The sequence below is a fragment of the Leucopleurus acutus genome, assembly GCF_964270905.1.
Source record: "Leucopleurus acutus genome assembly, chromosome: 1".
NCBI lineage: Eukaryota > Metazoa > Chordata > Mammalia > Artiodactyla > Delphinidae > Leucopleurus > Leucopleurus acutus.
Genome location: NC_139142.1, coordinates 200,004,198 through 200,020,650, shown reverse-complemented (window position 1 = coordinate 200,020,650; position 16,453 = coordinate 200,004,198). Strand labels below are relative to the sequence as shown.

At 42.1% G+C, this 16,453-nt stretch overlaps 1 protein-coding gene across 11 annotated transcripts in view; it reads right to left on the bottom strand.

Annotated features, from left to right (window-relative positions):
• Nucleotides 1–16,453, bottom strand: part of CACNB2 (calcium voltage-gated channel auxiliary subunit beta 2) — a gene marked incomplete at both ends in the record, with an annotated part of 400,287 nt that overhangs the window by 33,623 nt on the left and 350,211 nt on the right. For 6 of the 11 annotated variants that reach the window (XM_082844972.1, XM_082844969.1, XM_082844976.1 and 3 more), the window contains 3 exons: nt 5,209–5,285; nt 8,894–9,030; nt 10,909–11,031. In XM_082844972.1, coding sequence (XP_082701098.1) covers nt 5,209–5,285; nt 8,894–9,030; nt 10,909–11,031 — 337 coding nt within the window. Of the gene's footprint in view, nt 1; nt 136–5,208; nt 5,286–8,893; nt 9,031–10,908; nt 11,032–16,453 lie in introns of all 11 variants that reach the window. The other 5 variants (XM_082844966.1, XM_082844970.1, XM_082844974.1 and 2 more) reach the window with 1 other exon arrangement.

The window sequence follows — 16,453 nt, the reverse complement described above, 5'->3', positions numbered from 1 at the left end:
CCTTCTTAAAGAAGGGCATTCTTTTCTCTTTGGAGTGGGGTGACGTTACACTGTTTGCACTGGGTTTAGGGGAGCGGTGGTTTGCTGGAATATCATTGTCTTCTGCATCTAAGCCAGTAGCATCTATGTCTATAGCTATATACAGACAAACAATTCAAAAATCATCAGGTAGACAGGAGAGGAAAATCGGTTATCAAAAAAATAAAACGAAAAGCAAACAAAACTAACCACAGTCAAAGATCTATCATGAGTGCTCAGCACAGTAAACAAAGTACAATTTCAAGGTAAAGCACATGAAGAATGTAATCAAATCAAACAGAAAGCTGCTCTCATAATATCTGTGTGCTTGGACACATCAGTGTCATGCTACACCTCTCGAGTAAGATTTTTCAGAGAAACAAGTTTTTCATTTGTAGTTTTGTTTCAAATATACTATGATATTTTCCAAATCAACTGTCTATGAGTAACAGGACAGAACACCTTCACTTCTTCCCAGAGCTGAAAGCAGCTTTCAGATGACCAGCAACTACACGGGAAACCTTTATCACATTGTGCCTCTGATATCTTATTGCGCTTGGTTTTGTGTGAAAATAAGGGCAGTGTGAAAAGGTTCACCGAAATCACAACAGGCACTTGAGGGAAAGAGAGAATAGAAAATCCTAAACCCAGCAACACAAAGAAGTTATACACAAGGCACATGATTCTGGAGGGACCAGGATGGACCAGATTAAAATGATTTCACGACGATGTGAGCACCCCCGAGGCAGGCCTGATTGAAGACTAATTGGAAACCACTGGATCCAATGATGTCCAAATGAAATGAATCTTATACAATGACCTAAGGCGAGTCCCGATGATTTTATATAAACTCACTGGATTCACATGAGAGGCAGTTGCAGAAGGGCAAGCAGACCCAAGAGAATATGCCACCGACCTCCTCATCTGGAGAATGAGGGGTTTCGATTTGTGGTTCCACATGTTTTCAACTTTGTAACTCTCGGGCCCTGAAAACAGAGCCCTGGAGAATTAAGTCTCCAATGAAAAAAGATCCAGCATCTCGCTGTGACGTTTGTACTGTGCATCCACGCGCGATCACGCGCGAATTCGATCCTCGGCGGAATCAGAGCTGGAAGGCATTTGAGAAAATCAACTGCAACTCTCTTGTTTTTCAAGATTGAAAAGAAATTCTCAGAGTTGAAGGGACTTGTTTTTGGTGAAAACTTGGAATCTAGCTCTTCTGCCTCTGTGATGCTGTATGGCCCTCCGGCCGAGGTCCCGCCACAATCCCGGTGCCCTCATCCAATTGCCTAAGCTTCCCAGGTGGGCTCGTGTCCTCAGTGTCAGGATTCAGGAAGATATTACAGAGCTGAGCTCACTAGGAAATTACTGTGTCCTTTAGGTGAGGTCAAGTAGAAGAAGAGAGGAAGAAATCGACTCGCCCCGGGAGAGCATCGTATCACACATGTAGCTCTCTTAACCAAAACCACAGTACATTCAGACTTAAGGACCAAAGTTACTATTGCGAAAGGACGGACGGCTCAGTGTTGCAAAACCTTAGCTTCCATTCCCTGTGAAACATAAGCTGCCCTGGTGCTCCTGACAGCCGCCTGGAACCTTTCCAAATGACTGGAGATCATCTGACAGGCATCACGTTATTTTTCAGTGTTGAAGTTATTACGGATATTAGATGATTCACTCAGCCTTTCGAAAACTAGGCTCTCCTGTTGAACTGTTCCTCTGCATTTGATTAGGTCGAATCTCTGGGATGGAGCGAACACCTGACATCGTTAGCACAGTGTTGCAAATGTCAGCTCTTGCTTGCATGAAGATGAGGTAAGAATGCTCTTTCTCCAGTGACAGTCATGACACAATGAGTTAATTTCAGGTATATAGTCAGGCATACCTAGTAGGTATGCCTTTCTCTTTGCCCCATCTATGCCTTTGCATAAGCTAAGAGGTTCCGCACATGTTGTACAATGGAAACGTTATGAAATGTGCCTAGTGGTTTGAACTGATGCTGACATGTATACCACCCGATGATGCTTTTCCCTGCATCTCAATTTAGGGAGCATGTTATTCACGTCTTCCTGGAAGAGATGGAGAGGATCTGGCTCAGTTTTTCATTATCCCTATAGTACGCCTTAAGCCAAACCAAATAAGCTTCCCTTCTGGTGGTCAACGCCCATATGCTTCTACCTTTCTAGTCTTTTACAGGGCTTCTAAAGGCCACATTCAAGGGACAGTCCCCTCGAGAGCCTCTCTGAAATCGAGGATGCCTAATGGCCTGTCACTGTTGACAGGACCCTGGGATGGCGAAGTTCGTGAACTGAATTTTATGATCTGTCCATTGGGTTTTTGATTTAAAGGAAGAGTGGAAACGTGTAGAAAGGTGAGCTGTGCCATTGCCCAGATATTCGGCTGCCCCCTCACATAGCCTGAGTCAGGTTTGAAATTTACCTGTATTTGGACACAAGGGCTCAAAATCCTAGATTGAGGACTTTGCCATTTACTAGTCCTGATTTTGGTTAACTGAAATCTAAAAGCATCTGGGTTTGTCCTGAGACGCAGAATCCTAAAACATCTGGCTACCTTCAGGACACGTTAAAGAAATTTACTGTGTGTTAAGAGGCACCTTCAACTCTTCTCATAGTTCTGTATATACGTTATTAGGCTCAGATGGTTCTCCTTGTACTGAGAGAGGTGAGATGTTCCCCTTTCTAATTTCATACTTGCATTGGCATACCTTGGCAAACCTTAGTATTTACTTGGGAAAAACTGCTTCCTTTAAAAAATAGCTTCTTTTCTTCACTAGCACACTTTAGTTTAAAAATTATTTATTTATTTGGGCAGAGACCCTTGGGAACATTTCTTGAACTCTAACTTTAGATGTAATCTTAGACAGTTGGGTCGAGTTGAGTGGCATGCTGGGGCAGCGGGCGCGGACACACATGTGTAGGTATGGGGTACGCGCTGTGCAACCAACTACTACCTCGTTCCCCAGGGGTGAGGTGGAAATTTTTCCTTTTCCACATCCTGGAGAACCTCCAGTTATATTTCCTCTGGGCAAAGGCTTCTGTTCTTTAGTCTCGCAATGAGTGAGGTTGAATTGTAGGTAGGGCCTCGGGAAACAAAGATGACGATGATGATAGGAGACCTATCCACATTTGATAGATTAGGCAGGGTTCCCTGCAGGCGGGGTGGAAGACTCTCTCTGTAGAATTTTCTGATGTCTTCAGTTAAGTAAGTTGTAGTATTGATACGAAAGTTATAGCAGGAGCCTGATGGACCCATTATACATTTTGCAGTTGGTTAAAATTTCCTGTTCACTTAGTCACAGTGTTTTCTACTCTTGGGATTCAGAAAAGTGATTCCAAAGTCCTGTCTCTGTATAAAACTCAGGGAGTGAAGTTTACAATCTCTTTTTTTTTCTTTACACTGTGGTTTTAATTTTTTTTACCAAGTAAAAATGTCAACACTTCCACATTGTAAGGCCAAGATGATGGAGAGATTGTTTTCCGAAAACAAAAATTATCTGTGTTTTAAAGAACATACTTCGTAGTTAACTTGTCTTTTTTTAAACTGAAGTATAGTTGGCTTACTATGTTGCGTTAATTTCTGCTGTACAGCAAAGTGATTCCGTTATACATATATACATATATATATATAACATATATATATATATTCTCTTTTATATTCTTTTCCACTATGGTTGATCTCAGGACACTGAATAAAAAAATCATCTGTATTATATGAAACTCTTAGTTGAACTTGATGCTTAGGAATGCCTAACATCTGGCTACAAAAATGAAATGTTATTTTCCAAACACACTGACTTATTCTTCAGGAAGCACGTGCCAGGTCTCGTCATGTGGCCGAAACGGTGAGAAGGCTACATTTCGGTTACAGGGAATGGAAAACGCCTCCCGGTTGACGGAAGTGGGGTTGACAGTCTGGGGCCGGAGCTGCCACTTTATCACAAGGTGAACTGGCGTTTTCCCATTTCTGGAGCCTCGTGACGGTCCTCAGGACTCTTCGGGACAGTTTTGAAGACACAGAGGAAGAGTCTAAGGTCTGTATCATAATCCCTGCAACTCCACCCATTGGAGAAAGGGCACAGATAAGCCCCCTTTCGCCTGGGCACTCAGGGAACATCTACTCAGCCACCATCAAGAGACGACATCAACCTCACACCGTACCTAAAGGATTCCGATGCTTCCTTTCAAACATATCATTTGACTTAATTTGGGGCAACTTAGAATTATTGCTCGTTGTAAGTACCTGGTTTTGGAAATCAGTACACCTTCTAAAATTACTTCTGATTGTGCTCAGATTCTGCTCACTCAACAAGTCCTCTAGTTTTTCCTAAGAAGCCCGGCATCGTCTCTGAAAGCTGCCCGCGTCCAGGAACAAGGCATGATCGTCAGCAACAAGGGGGTCCTGCTCTTGAGGCAGTCAGAGTGCAACTACGTTGTTCCTAGACTTCTCCACGGATGCATGCTTCTCTGTCTTTGACCTTGTCCCACTTCCAGCTTCCTAGAAATCCACAAAAGCTCCACTGGCCACCCCTTATCATGTTACTCTGGCTCTCAACTGCACCTCTTAGCGAACGAAGACTCTGATCATGGGTTTTCATCCAATTTGACCAATTCGTCTCCTGTGTACATAGAACTCCAAGTTCAACACGGAATGGCAGAGTTGCCAGATTGAGCAAATACAAATTCAGTTAATGAATTTCAGCTAGACGATGAAAAAATTTTCAAGTATGTCTGGTACAATATTGACTTCTACTAAAAGTATTATTCATTGTTTATCTGAAATTCACGTGTACGTTGGTGTCCTTCTTCAGCACTTTGGAAAGAAAACAGTACTCACTCTTCCTACCAGCGTGGCTGTAGTGGACTTTCATCCATTTACTGCCCATGACACTGCCGGGGACCATGGTGGTGGTCAGGGCTAGAAAGTCAAATCCGCTCACCACTTTGATCATCTAAGCAGTGAACACACTGACACCGTTTCTTTTCTTTCAAAGCCAGAAAGAAAGTTGCCCCAATGGTCCCTAACTCCAGGTGGCCACACTCATTTCTGATCCCTCTGAACACCTCAAGGGTTAACCTAGTGATTCAGTCTATGGAAACTCACACAACTAGGTAAAGACGGAGGAAAGCATGAAATGCAGTATGCACCGTTCAGCACTTACTACCTACTTACCAGATGACGGAGGTGTAGATTTTCTGGAACTAGGTACTATGTCACCCAAACTGGATGATGAATTTCCTCCTGATTTACTGGAGTAAAGCAAAAATTTATATTACAACTGACACTTATTTCGGAGATTAAAACATCTGTAATGCTCAATAAACATGATTTACTCATTATGTTTTTATTGAACTTTAAATCTGTCTTGCCTCCAAGGAGGCAAAGAGTAATTTCCCAGGGGAGACTCCTAGAGTGCTCGACATAGCTGTGTCAAGGTCTCTGTTGCAAATTCAGGGATTAATTTGAAAAGGCCCTGAGAGAATGGAAGAAAACTTGGGTACTTGCTGCAGTCCTCAAATTCTCTGCCAGGATCCCAGACAGATAAGAGCAAAGATTTCCTCTGCTTCTTATTTTCAAGACTTGGAAGCAGTGTGCAAACCTGCAGGCTAACAGCCAAACTTCTTGTTTAATTCTTGTTGGGTTTCTGCTCCTTTGTCTTAGCTGGCTTCTTTTTTAGTGTACCAAGATGGAACGTATTCAAGTTTTTACAAGCAACCTATTAAAAAAATCCCCAACAACACAGCTATGCTAAAACCTGCCAACCTTTAAAAGACACACGAGGGAACACGAGAAAGTGTTCTATGATTTAACCCTCAGAGTGTATCTGGAACATTCCTCAAGCATGGCTAAACGTGGAGGATTCAGCTTGGTTCATTTAGGAACCATCTGAACAGTGTATACTTCAGAACTACCAAATTCTATCATGAATCCAAGACACACCTTAGTGTCTTAGAAACTTTGGGGTTAATATTAGAACGGTGGCATTTATGTTTTTACCAGTGGCCAGCATGCTAAATAATACACCACACGGCCCCTTCACAGAGGTGGATAGAAAGGAACATTTTAAAAGAGTGACATGGAATTTCAGCAAGACAGTCTCATGGTCAAATGTTTATTGTCATAGCCAAGCCAGGGTCTAGTGGAAAGAATCCGCTACAGTGTCTATGCATCCAAGGGTGATAATTAATATTCTGTAAATATTTACATGTATTTACTATTTCATGAATATTAGTATGAAAATATAAGTTCCACTAAAATACCAGTGACAGGCTGAATTTTATTGCTACCATTCTGGCATTTTAATGTGTAAAAAAGACAAACATCAAAAGCTTTAAGCAAGACCAGGAGGCCTCTGTATCTTTTTCAGGTTCTTAAAAGATATCCCAGCACGTTTAATAAGGATACCAGATGATATGTAAAAGTAATAAAAAGTGGTATTTAGAGAAGCCATTTCTGGCAGTTATACAAGAATACCCATTACCAAGCCCAACGCGTTTTCTTCCACAAGTTTTTTTTTTTTCTTTTTTTAAACTGCTAAGTCTAATTCCAGTTCAAACTTGGGTTTGTTTTACATTCTCTTCGAATTTCCGTAACAGTCAAAGTATTATTTGAATTGTGTAAAATTGTGACAAACATTGCAAAGAGTTAAAATGTTCAGAATGCAAATTTGCCCTTCATGTTTAATTCTATAAAAATGCCATGTTCTTGAGCTGTTCTCCAATTCTACTGCCTTTGATTTCTGCTGATTTTTTTTTATAATTTACACATCTGAGTTTTATAATACTGCTGAATTCTGAGTTTTATAATACTGCCTGAAAGTTATGCCCTCAAAACATAAGTGTATTTAAAATGTTTGGAGACAGATGTAAGAACCTCTGAAAACAAGAAGAAGTATTTTCACCTACTTAGGCAAAAGCTTAGGTAAAGAGACAGGACAAAATAAAATCCAGAAAAATCAAAGGAAAATGAATATGGTTACAGGAAACGTAAACGAGTTCCTTAGAACAGGTATGAGGTGTTACACTACTCAAATACAGATAATTTATAGTTCTTTAAGGAAAAAATGCAATAGCAAAATAACACAGCTAATACAGTAGATAATAACAGACGGCAATAATAATAACGATTCGTTCTGTGCTTGCCTGGTCAGGCCCTGGTTGCACGATTTCACAGCACATAGGCCTCTGAAGTCAAGCTACAGACAGATGGATTTTGGTTACATCCTGATTCTACCTTACTTGCTGTGCAACCTTGGTCAAGTTCCCTAAGCCTGTTTCCTCATCTGCGAAGACGAGGCCCAAATACCTACCATGCCTGTAGGTTCTTATAAAGCTGAGCTGATCGCTAATGGCTAGACCAGGGATCCCCAGCTGGGAGGCAAAGGAAACCCTGCCTTCTTAACAATTTGGCAAAAATGTCTCCCATCCTACTCCTTGAGAAGTAGTTTTCCTTTCTCAGTTTGTATATGAAGAAGCAGAGAAAGATTTTATTAACTAGCATGAAGAAACCATTCTCAATACAGAGAATAGAAAAAGATACAATAAAGCCAATACAAGACTAGAAATCAAAACAATGGCATCAGATCTTCAACGTCCTACAAGAAAGATGCCCAGGCTTTGTATATCTACACGCATGTACTTTTATATGACCAAATGCATTCACAGTCTGAGGGTCCCCAGTAACCCAGGGATTAATAAAAGTCAAATATGGGCTAGAGGTCTTGAAAAAGGGAAGAATCCATCTGAACTAAAAGAGCCTGAGAGTTATAAAATACTAGTGAATGAAGATGGATGTTCCAAACCACAAAGCACCTTTTTTTTTTTTTTTGCGGTACGCGGGCCTCTCACTGCTGTGGCCTCTCCCGTTGTGGAGCACAGGCTCCGGACGTGCAGGCTCAGCGGCCATGGCTCACGGGCCCAGCCGCTCCGCGGCATGTGGGATCTTCCCAGACCGGGGCACGAACCCGTGTCCCCTGCATCGGCAGGCGGACTCTCAACCACTGCGCCACCAGGGAAGCCCGCATCTTCTATTCGACTTGTTTGTGGGCACTTGGAAAAATTCTTGCTAACACTGATATATGGTCATTGACAAAGGATTTTGCATCACTATGGAAAAAAATAAGATGTAAGCTTCAGAAAACAGAAGCCTAGCTATTCACATTAAAGAAAAGACTTGCCAGTAACACATCCTTTCACAGGGAAAAGCAAACCATGTTCTTGGACTTGTCTGCGGGGGGCTCAATTTAATATTCACTCCATACGTGAGGAGCCCTTCTAATGATTCTAGCGAGGGGCAAACAATCTCAAGAATCCTAGGAAAAAAATCATCTGGCCTCAGCCTATTACATAACTCATCTAATTGCTACCTCCAGTGACAATTTACTGAGTTTCCCTTTAAGTGTTGAGCAGTGGGGCAGAACTGAAAATCGAGTTTCTTAAGTGAAAATGAAATTAAGAGACCACGAGAGCTGCTCTTTGCTGAAATCTGAGACGGTCATTTCTGAAACGTCTTCCGGCCATGCCAGGCGGCTGCGGACACTGGGATTAGTCACCGGGATTGCTCGATGCCAGGGTATGTTCAGCAAAAGATTAAACTTCAGAATTTCCTCTGCACTGAAGCCTGAATTTAATACTCTACGACCTTAGCTCTTTTCATTCATGGTCATACTTAATTTGACTCTCTCCAGAAGGGGATGAGAATGAGAGGCTGGATGAAGTGTTTTAAATGCAGGATTTGTGATGCTCTCACCAGTCTGCTTTTTAACGCGTAACAAAGACTGTAGAATCCGTCAACTGACAGTACACGCATGACAGTACAGTCTGGACTCTGACGCAAGCACTCGGTGCTTTGCTCCTACCTGGAGTAGAACCTCCCTTGCTTGGCTCTCTGTTCGTGCTGCAGCCTCGTATTCTCGAGCTTGACTGGGCTTGGAACGAATCCGATTTCACAGCCTTCTTTAACCAATCGCCCTATCCACCAGTCATTGTTAAATTTCTAAACGGAAAATCAGAATTGTCAAAATCAGTGCGCAGAAGTTAAACAAATCTTCACATCCTTTTTCTTCCCCATTGACCATTTTCACTGGAGATAAGTATGGTGGCAGTGACAGCGAACTCAAATATCGCAAGTCAGGAAACCCTGTTCCCGTGTTGAGCGTGTGCTAAGAGCAACGTATTTTCCGGGAGCTCAACAATCCATCTCCCGCCTGACTCTGCCTTCACTCTCCTGGCCTCGAGACCTTCCTGAATTCCACTGCAGCTGCTGGCACCATGAGTAGGATAAACTCTTCTTGTTCAAAGATGAACGGGTCTTCCTGACAAGAGACTAGCAGGAACTAGGGAGTGTTACAGAGGTCCTCCTCTTATATAATCAGATTAATTAGAAGTATTAAGAGTGAGTGAGAAATATTGACATCGACGTGAAATATCTGATGTCAGAGCAAAATTTACCTTTGTGCAAACAGGCGTGTAATGACCACAGTCTGGCGTTCACAAATGACTTCTCCACTTACGTGGGTGTTGGCGGTTTCTCTCTTGTGCCTGGACTATCTGTCCTAAATCTTTAGGATACGGTTTGATGTCCCTCGGCTGAAAAGTAGTTTTCAAGCCTGCTCTCGAACATTTCAAAGAAGGGTATCCACTCTGTTTTTCTTTTCCTTCTTCTCTAAGCATCAGCGCTTGGGGATGAGAGCCTAGATTCATCTAACTTCCTGCTGTAAAGTGAGATTCTAGGCATGCCATACTTCAGAAATTATTTTCTGTCTTCCCTTCCTGGCCAAACAGAAATAACAGCTCTTTTGAAAAGTTAAAGAAATGGCAGGCTCTACATTCTCTCGTCTCTTTTCACTGGCAGTTATCACCGCTCGCTCACAGCCTTTAAACCGGCATATGCTCCATCCTATATATGATAGTTTGCCTCTGCTAATCCCAAACTCCCATTCCTTCCCTCCCCTACTCCCTCTCCAAGAATATTACAAAGAATATATATATGTGTATAACGGAATCACTTTGCTGTATGGAAGAAATTAACACAACATTGCAAATCAACTATACCTCAATAAAATTAAAAATAATCCTTAGAACCGTAAAAAATTTTTTTACAAATGCTCCCTAGGAGAGGCCGTCCCCCAGCTGGAAGTGCTCCAATTGTAAATTCCTGCAGGCTCAAGATAACCTCAGACTCACACACCTAGAACATGTAAGGGGAATTTCTGGCCATTTCATACAGTGTTCTGCAAAACAGGCATTTGATAAATGTTGACTCAAAATAAACCTTAATTAAGAGTGAATTTTTCCAATTTACAGATTGAGTCACTGTTAACAAAAAGTGGAGGCTTTTGGTATGGTGGAAAAGGGATGTTCCCGATATCTGGTTCTTGCCTTGTTGGCTGTGACTGCATCCATTCCCCCTTCCCCTGCAGAAATTTACCACCAAAGAAGGAGAATGGGCAAAAGTGGCCTGAGTTTAGACCCTGCTAGCAGACAGGAGAGATCATGAATTCTAGATACTATTATTAAACCCTCCCCAGATGGTTAAACTTGGGACACGAGGGGAAAATGACACACGGTCAAGGTTAAACCTTAACACAAAAAGTACAGGTTAAGTATAAAAAAAGGATCATCTACCCCAGTGGTTCTCAATTTCTGGGTCACAGAGCCCAGGGGAGCCTTGAGGTTATTCCAAGAGGCCTGTGACTTTTTTCTTCTTTAAAAAGGTTATATTTATATTAGAAAAGCTTGAGAGGCACTGATTTCACGTGTATGTTATCCAACCGCAGCTACACGCCATGCTGTTTCACAGCAATGAGAAGTAAGAAATGATGCTTCAAGGTAAAAAAATCATGTGGATAGAAATTCCAATTATTCTCCTTACTTCCTTAACATGCAGAAAATCTTTTGCTTCGAATGAGATGGCCATGCCTGGCACTGGGACGTCGTCTTCATGGGCTGCGCTATAGCTGACATTTGTCCGGACTGCAAATGCAACGGGCTTTGTCTAAAATGGGAAAAGGAAGGGAGAAAAAAATTGAAAAAAAAGAAAAAACAGCGTTCCCTCTCTTTCCCCCTCAAAGTACAAACACACACTGAATAACTGTTGTCACTGTTGTTGCTTTTCCCAACTTTGGTTCTTTATCACAAAACAGCTTATCAGTATTTACAAACCTTCGAGCGCTCAGCTATACTACCCATTTCCGAACTAGAAAAAGGCCACTGTGCTCTTTGAAAGCATTACAAGTAATGAAGGTGAAGAGGAACTACTGAAATACGAGTTTACAACATAATAGCTTGTAGCAAATGGAAATCAAGAAAAAGACACAGGATTGAAATGCCCAGTTCTTGTGTTTCAGTGAAAAAGACTTAGCCACTGCCATCTCCACCGCAAACACGTACTTTAATTAATAATAAATGGCATAATTCCAAAAGGTACAATGTTTTGGATGAAGAAAGAACCACGGAATGTATCTTATGACTACAAACACTGTATTCATGGCTGCCAAGCATCGTGAAAGCAATGACCTTTTATTCTATTATTTTTCCTCCTTGAGTTCACTCAGCCACGAAAGATGATAACGTTCATTAAGCTATCCTTCATTATTTGATGCTTTGCAAATATACAGATACATATTTGTCCTCTATCTAGGCAACACCTGTTTAATCACAAGGTGAAAAAATAGGCAAACTCAGAAATGGTGAAAAGAGGGATTGCTCTAACTGGCATTGTGTTTCTTTCGCATTGTGGGCATGTGGATTTCTTCTGAGCAGGTTCTTCCTATTCAAAGAGCTCTTCATCGGGACTGCTCATGAAGGACAAGAGGGAATTAGAACAGAAAGAACCCATCTTCACTTCCAAATCTTCAGAGTTAATGCATTCTAGCTGACTACTGTCTGGGTTGAGGACTGAGCTCATAAGAGCCATGGAGTTACTCAGATCCATCCACAACATGTAGAGTGGGAAAGGAGGACCAGGTTCTAGACATGGGCACAGTAGACAGGAAGTGGACTGAAGACACGAAATGCATCTCTTGGCATCCCTTACGATTTTTTATTAAAAATGTAAGAGGGGCTGCTCCTCATATGGAAATACAAAACTTAAAAAGACAGAATTAAAAGTTGCCTACAGTTCTACCACTGAAACACAATTCTTGATTGTGTGATAGTATTTCCATTTTTTCCTGAAATTAAAAAAAAATTTTGATTCCCATAGCTATAATAATAATATTTTACCCAATTCGTACCCAATTTTTACCCAATTCTTAACATAGTTTTTCAGGTGATACACTTTTTAAATTTTTATTTATTTTTTTTAGGGCATCATTCTCTATTTTTAACAAAAATAACTGAGGGCATATTTTGAAGACAGGGCAGAGCCACTTATCATGCATCTGGTTTTAACAGATGATAGACTTTAAAAAAAAAATCTACCATTTAGAAAATTACCTCAACCATTCAACACTTTCTGTTGACGTCTAGGTTTAAAATTTTTTTCACTATGATAAATATTCTGCTTTGAAAAATCTCTGTATGAAAAGCCTCTATTTAGAATTCTTTCCTGGGGACACATTCCCAGAGGTAGCATGAGCAAGCCATGGGTTATCAAGACCTTTTAAACTTCTGTTCCAAACTACTGCCCAGATGAGCTATGCCGTTTTAAACTGCAAGCAGCAGTATAGGTTGGTGCCTTTTTCCATAAGATGCAGTCTTAATCAGACTCAGTTTTACTACTAGAAATAGCTTTTCTTGAGTATATTGATCCATTATTCAAGAGAGTTTCTGATCCCAAAAGTATAAATCCAAGATTTTTTTCTATGACATGATCTCTCGTCTCTCTCAGGGACCTTTTAAAAGATTTTAAAAAGATAACAGAGTTTAAGTGTAGCCTATATATATAGCACATATATATATATATATTTTAAAACCACTGGAAGACATACATTTTAAATGTACAACTCTAAAGAGTATCCCATGAAAATCTCTTGTCTTTTATCCAAAGACCAACTTTTCAGACACTAGAGTAGGAAGAGGGGACAGTGAGAAAAAAACAATAAAGGGGCGGTAAGGTTAGCCTATAATAAGCGGGGCCACAGGTAATGATTTTACGCTCTTAGATTAAGACTTCAGTTCAGAATGTGGAGTTCCCTTCTGGGCTCACCTCCTATAATCGACCATGCTCCCCTTAGACAAGGAACCGGCTTTACAGAGCATACGGGTAGGAGAGAAGCAAGCAGAAGCCCGACCCTCAGTGTCTTTACTTCAGGAACTATATTTCTAACTTACAATGTAGAATAGACAGAGTGGAGGGAAGATAAGAAGGCTTATCAGCTGGAGAGAAAGAGGCAGGATGCTGACCAGAGGGGATCAACGGACGACGTCATTTTTTTTTTTTTTTTTTTGTGTTGTACGCGGGCCTCTCAGTACTGCTGTGGCCTCTCCCGTTGCGGAGCACAGGCTCCGGACGCACAGGCTCAGCGGCCATGGCTCACGGGCCCAGCCGCTCCGCGGCATGTGGGATCTTCCCGGACCGGGGCACGAACCCGTGTCCCCTGCATCGGCAGGCGGACTCTCAAGCACTGCGCCACCAGGGAAGCCCAACGACGTCATTTTTGAGTCACCGAACTCACTTCGGCTCCATCTAGCTTAAGCAGCACATCTATGATATGGAAGATATTATCTACATCGATTCCACTCATGTGGGTTCAAGAACAGAGAGTTTTAGATGAACCTGGATTTGAACGTTGATTTATTTACAGGGAGCGCAGTCCGAACAAATTCCTTTAATCTCATGGAGTGTGTTTCCAAGGCTAGGCTACTGTTTGGTAAACAGAGTGAGCTCAGTACATGAGCGTTTTCTCTAGACTAAAAGAACGACCGTACATACATGAATGTTTCCCAATAGTCACTCATCTATGAAGGCTCAGCACGTGGTTTCCTTTGTGCTCTGCACTGTAACCCACCTCACACCAAACTAGTTAACACAGGTTAATGCCTGCCATGAGATGCATGCTAAACCATGCTTACATTCAAGATATAGCCAAGAGTTCTCTCCAGCATGGACTCTCTCACGCTCTCTCAGGTATGAGAAATGGTAAGGTCTCCCATATTCATTTTGCTTATAGGATCCTCTCTACTTGCTGTGTCCGATCTGTCTAGTTCTGATTTTCTTTGTTAGTCCTCGGACACAGAGGCTTCTTTTTCTATGAAACCAACCTTAGGTCCCAAGGGAACATCCCTCCTAGACTCTTTGAATTTTTAATCCCATGAAACTATTTTTTATCAGACGTATCCTGACTTAAGTTGACATGTGCGTTTCTGGCTGACTCTACGCTCAAGTCTTCATGGGACTCTTTCCTGCCGTCATTCAGGGCTCTCCCCCGTGGCTGCCCCTCACTGGCTCACGTTCGGTCCGGAAGCCTGCCGTTCTGTTTTGGTTTTCCAGTGTCACTTCTCTAGTCAGGGCCCTGGGACCACTTCCCTCTCATGTCGTCCATCATAACAATTTGTGACTCTCATAGATGCTCAGGGCATTTATTTTTTGAGGCCAGTGGCCATTTACTCTCTCTTTTTTTGCTCCCTGATTAAGATAAAGCAAAGTCCTGAGAAGCAAGAACAAGTAAGAGCTCAGAAACCTTGGGTCCTTTACAGAGGCCTCACGGGAACACCGGGTCAGAGTGGACCGTGGTGACTGACCAGAGCTCTAACACGTGCCGGGACCCAGAAGGTGTTCTGGGCACTGAGGGAAGCGAAGTTGGTCCAGACCCCAGGACTGAAAGTAACCGCGAGCTCCAAGCAGTGGGTTCTGCCCCAGGTCATAGGTCCCCCTCTTCAAGAGGTCCTTTGTTCACCCTCTAAAACTCCAGGGCTTCCCAGGTTTGTCTGAAAGGCCTGATCATGGCTGGAGGGGAAGAAAGGCAGAATACGTCAATAGAAATATGACTCGCAGCCCTAGGCAGGGTCCCATCAGGACTGACTATTGTGAATGGTACTTAAATCCAAATTCAGATTCAGATCTAGATTCATCTGACTCCACAGAATCATTAGGGTCCCGAGGAGACAATATGACCGCCTTAATTCCACTGTCTTTCTTTTCAGTCGACTCCCTTCATATCCTGGGAACCTTATTCTCAGGCCAGTGCTCTAGCCAGAGTCTATTTTGCTCTCTCCTTCTACCTGGGTTCCTGGCTAACTTGTCTTGTAGCCGTGGAGGACCGGATACGTGATGGAGAGGCACACAATTCTATCAGCCTTTGCTTCTCCCTCTCCTGTGCCAACAAAAAGGGGAACAGATTGGTTCTCTGCCTTTTCTGGTACCTCCCATCCAGTATACGCTACGTAGCCTCAGGGTGGTTGGTAAACCACCTACCTGTACTTGGTAGTCTACCTTTTGACACAGAATTAAACGCTCGCTGCCACTTAGCTTGTAGACTCAAGTGCCAATAAATACCAACTTATAGAAGAGAAGCATCTCGTTATCCGCACAGTCATGCAAAAGTGCCTTAAAAACTCTAAGGCTGTGTCATTTCACCCTGGTGTCTGCAGTCTGTTTTCAAGTAACATTTCAGAAGAAGGCAACGAGTGAGTGACACAGGTGTGTCATGGGACCGCCGTGTCATGGATGAGCAGAGTGACGATGACCAAAGACATCCTCACTCTCCTCCTCCAGGTCCTTCTTTGTCTTGGACATGGCACGATTTATGATGAAATGATAAAAGCTACTACTTTGGATGTCTGTGAAGTGCTGTGCTGGGTATTACGCACAGCTTTTTGCATTTAATTTAATCCCAGCAACAACCATTCCTCCCAGATGAGGAAACTGAGGTTCAGAAAAACTCCTCCAGGGCCACAAGCAATGGAGGGGATATTCAAATCCGACTATCTCATCTGAAAGCCTGAGTTCTTTCTGCAGTCCTCGCCTGCTTTTCATTCAAAGGGGTACATGGATGGCAATGTTTGAGCATTTAGATGTCTGTGTGAAATTTGTGAATACTGGAAAGTAATAACTTACAAAATTCTACAAATTGTTTGGTACCAAAAAAAAAGGTAAAAATGTAGGCCTCAGTCTGCCTTGTAGCCTAATTTAGTCCATTTTTTCAAATGTAAAACAGTCAACGAGCAGTGTCACATGTTAGAACTCCAGGCATGCATTATAAAGGTCATGTATTGCTGTATCTTTGCCCTTCAATCGGTTTGTGGTCCAGTAAATCATAACAATATCAAATCATGATTTTTATTTATTTAGATGTGACTTTTCTTTTTTCGCGTCTCTTTTTCATAATACATAAAGCTCCCTTTCATTCAAAGAGGGCTGAGATAGTAAAATACACGTGGTTTCAGTTTCTAAAAATGCCACGAAGGCTGCGGCTTTGGGAGAATTAAAGCCCTCAGCTTCTACAGTCCTAAAAAGGTGAGGAAACGTCGCTCCA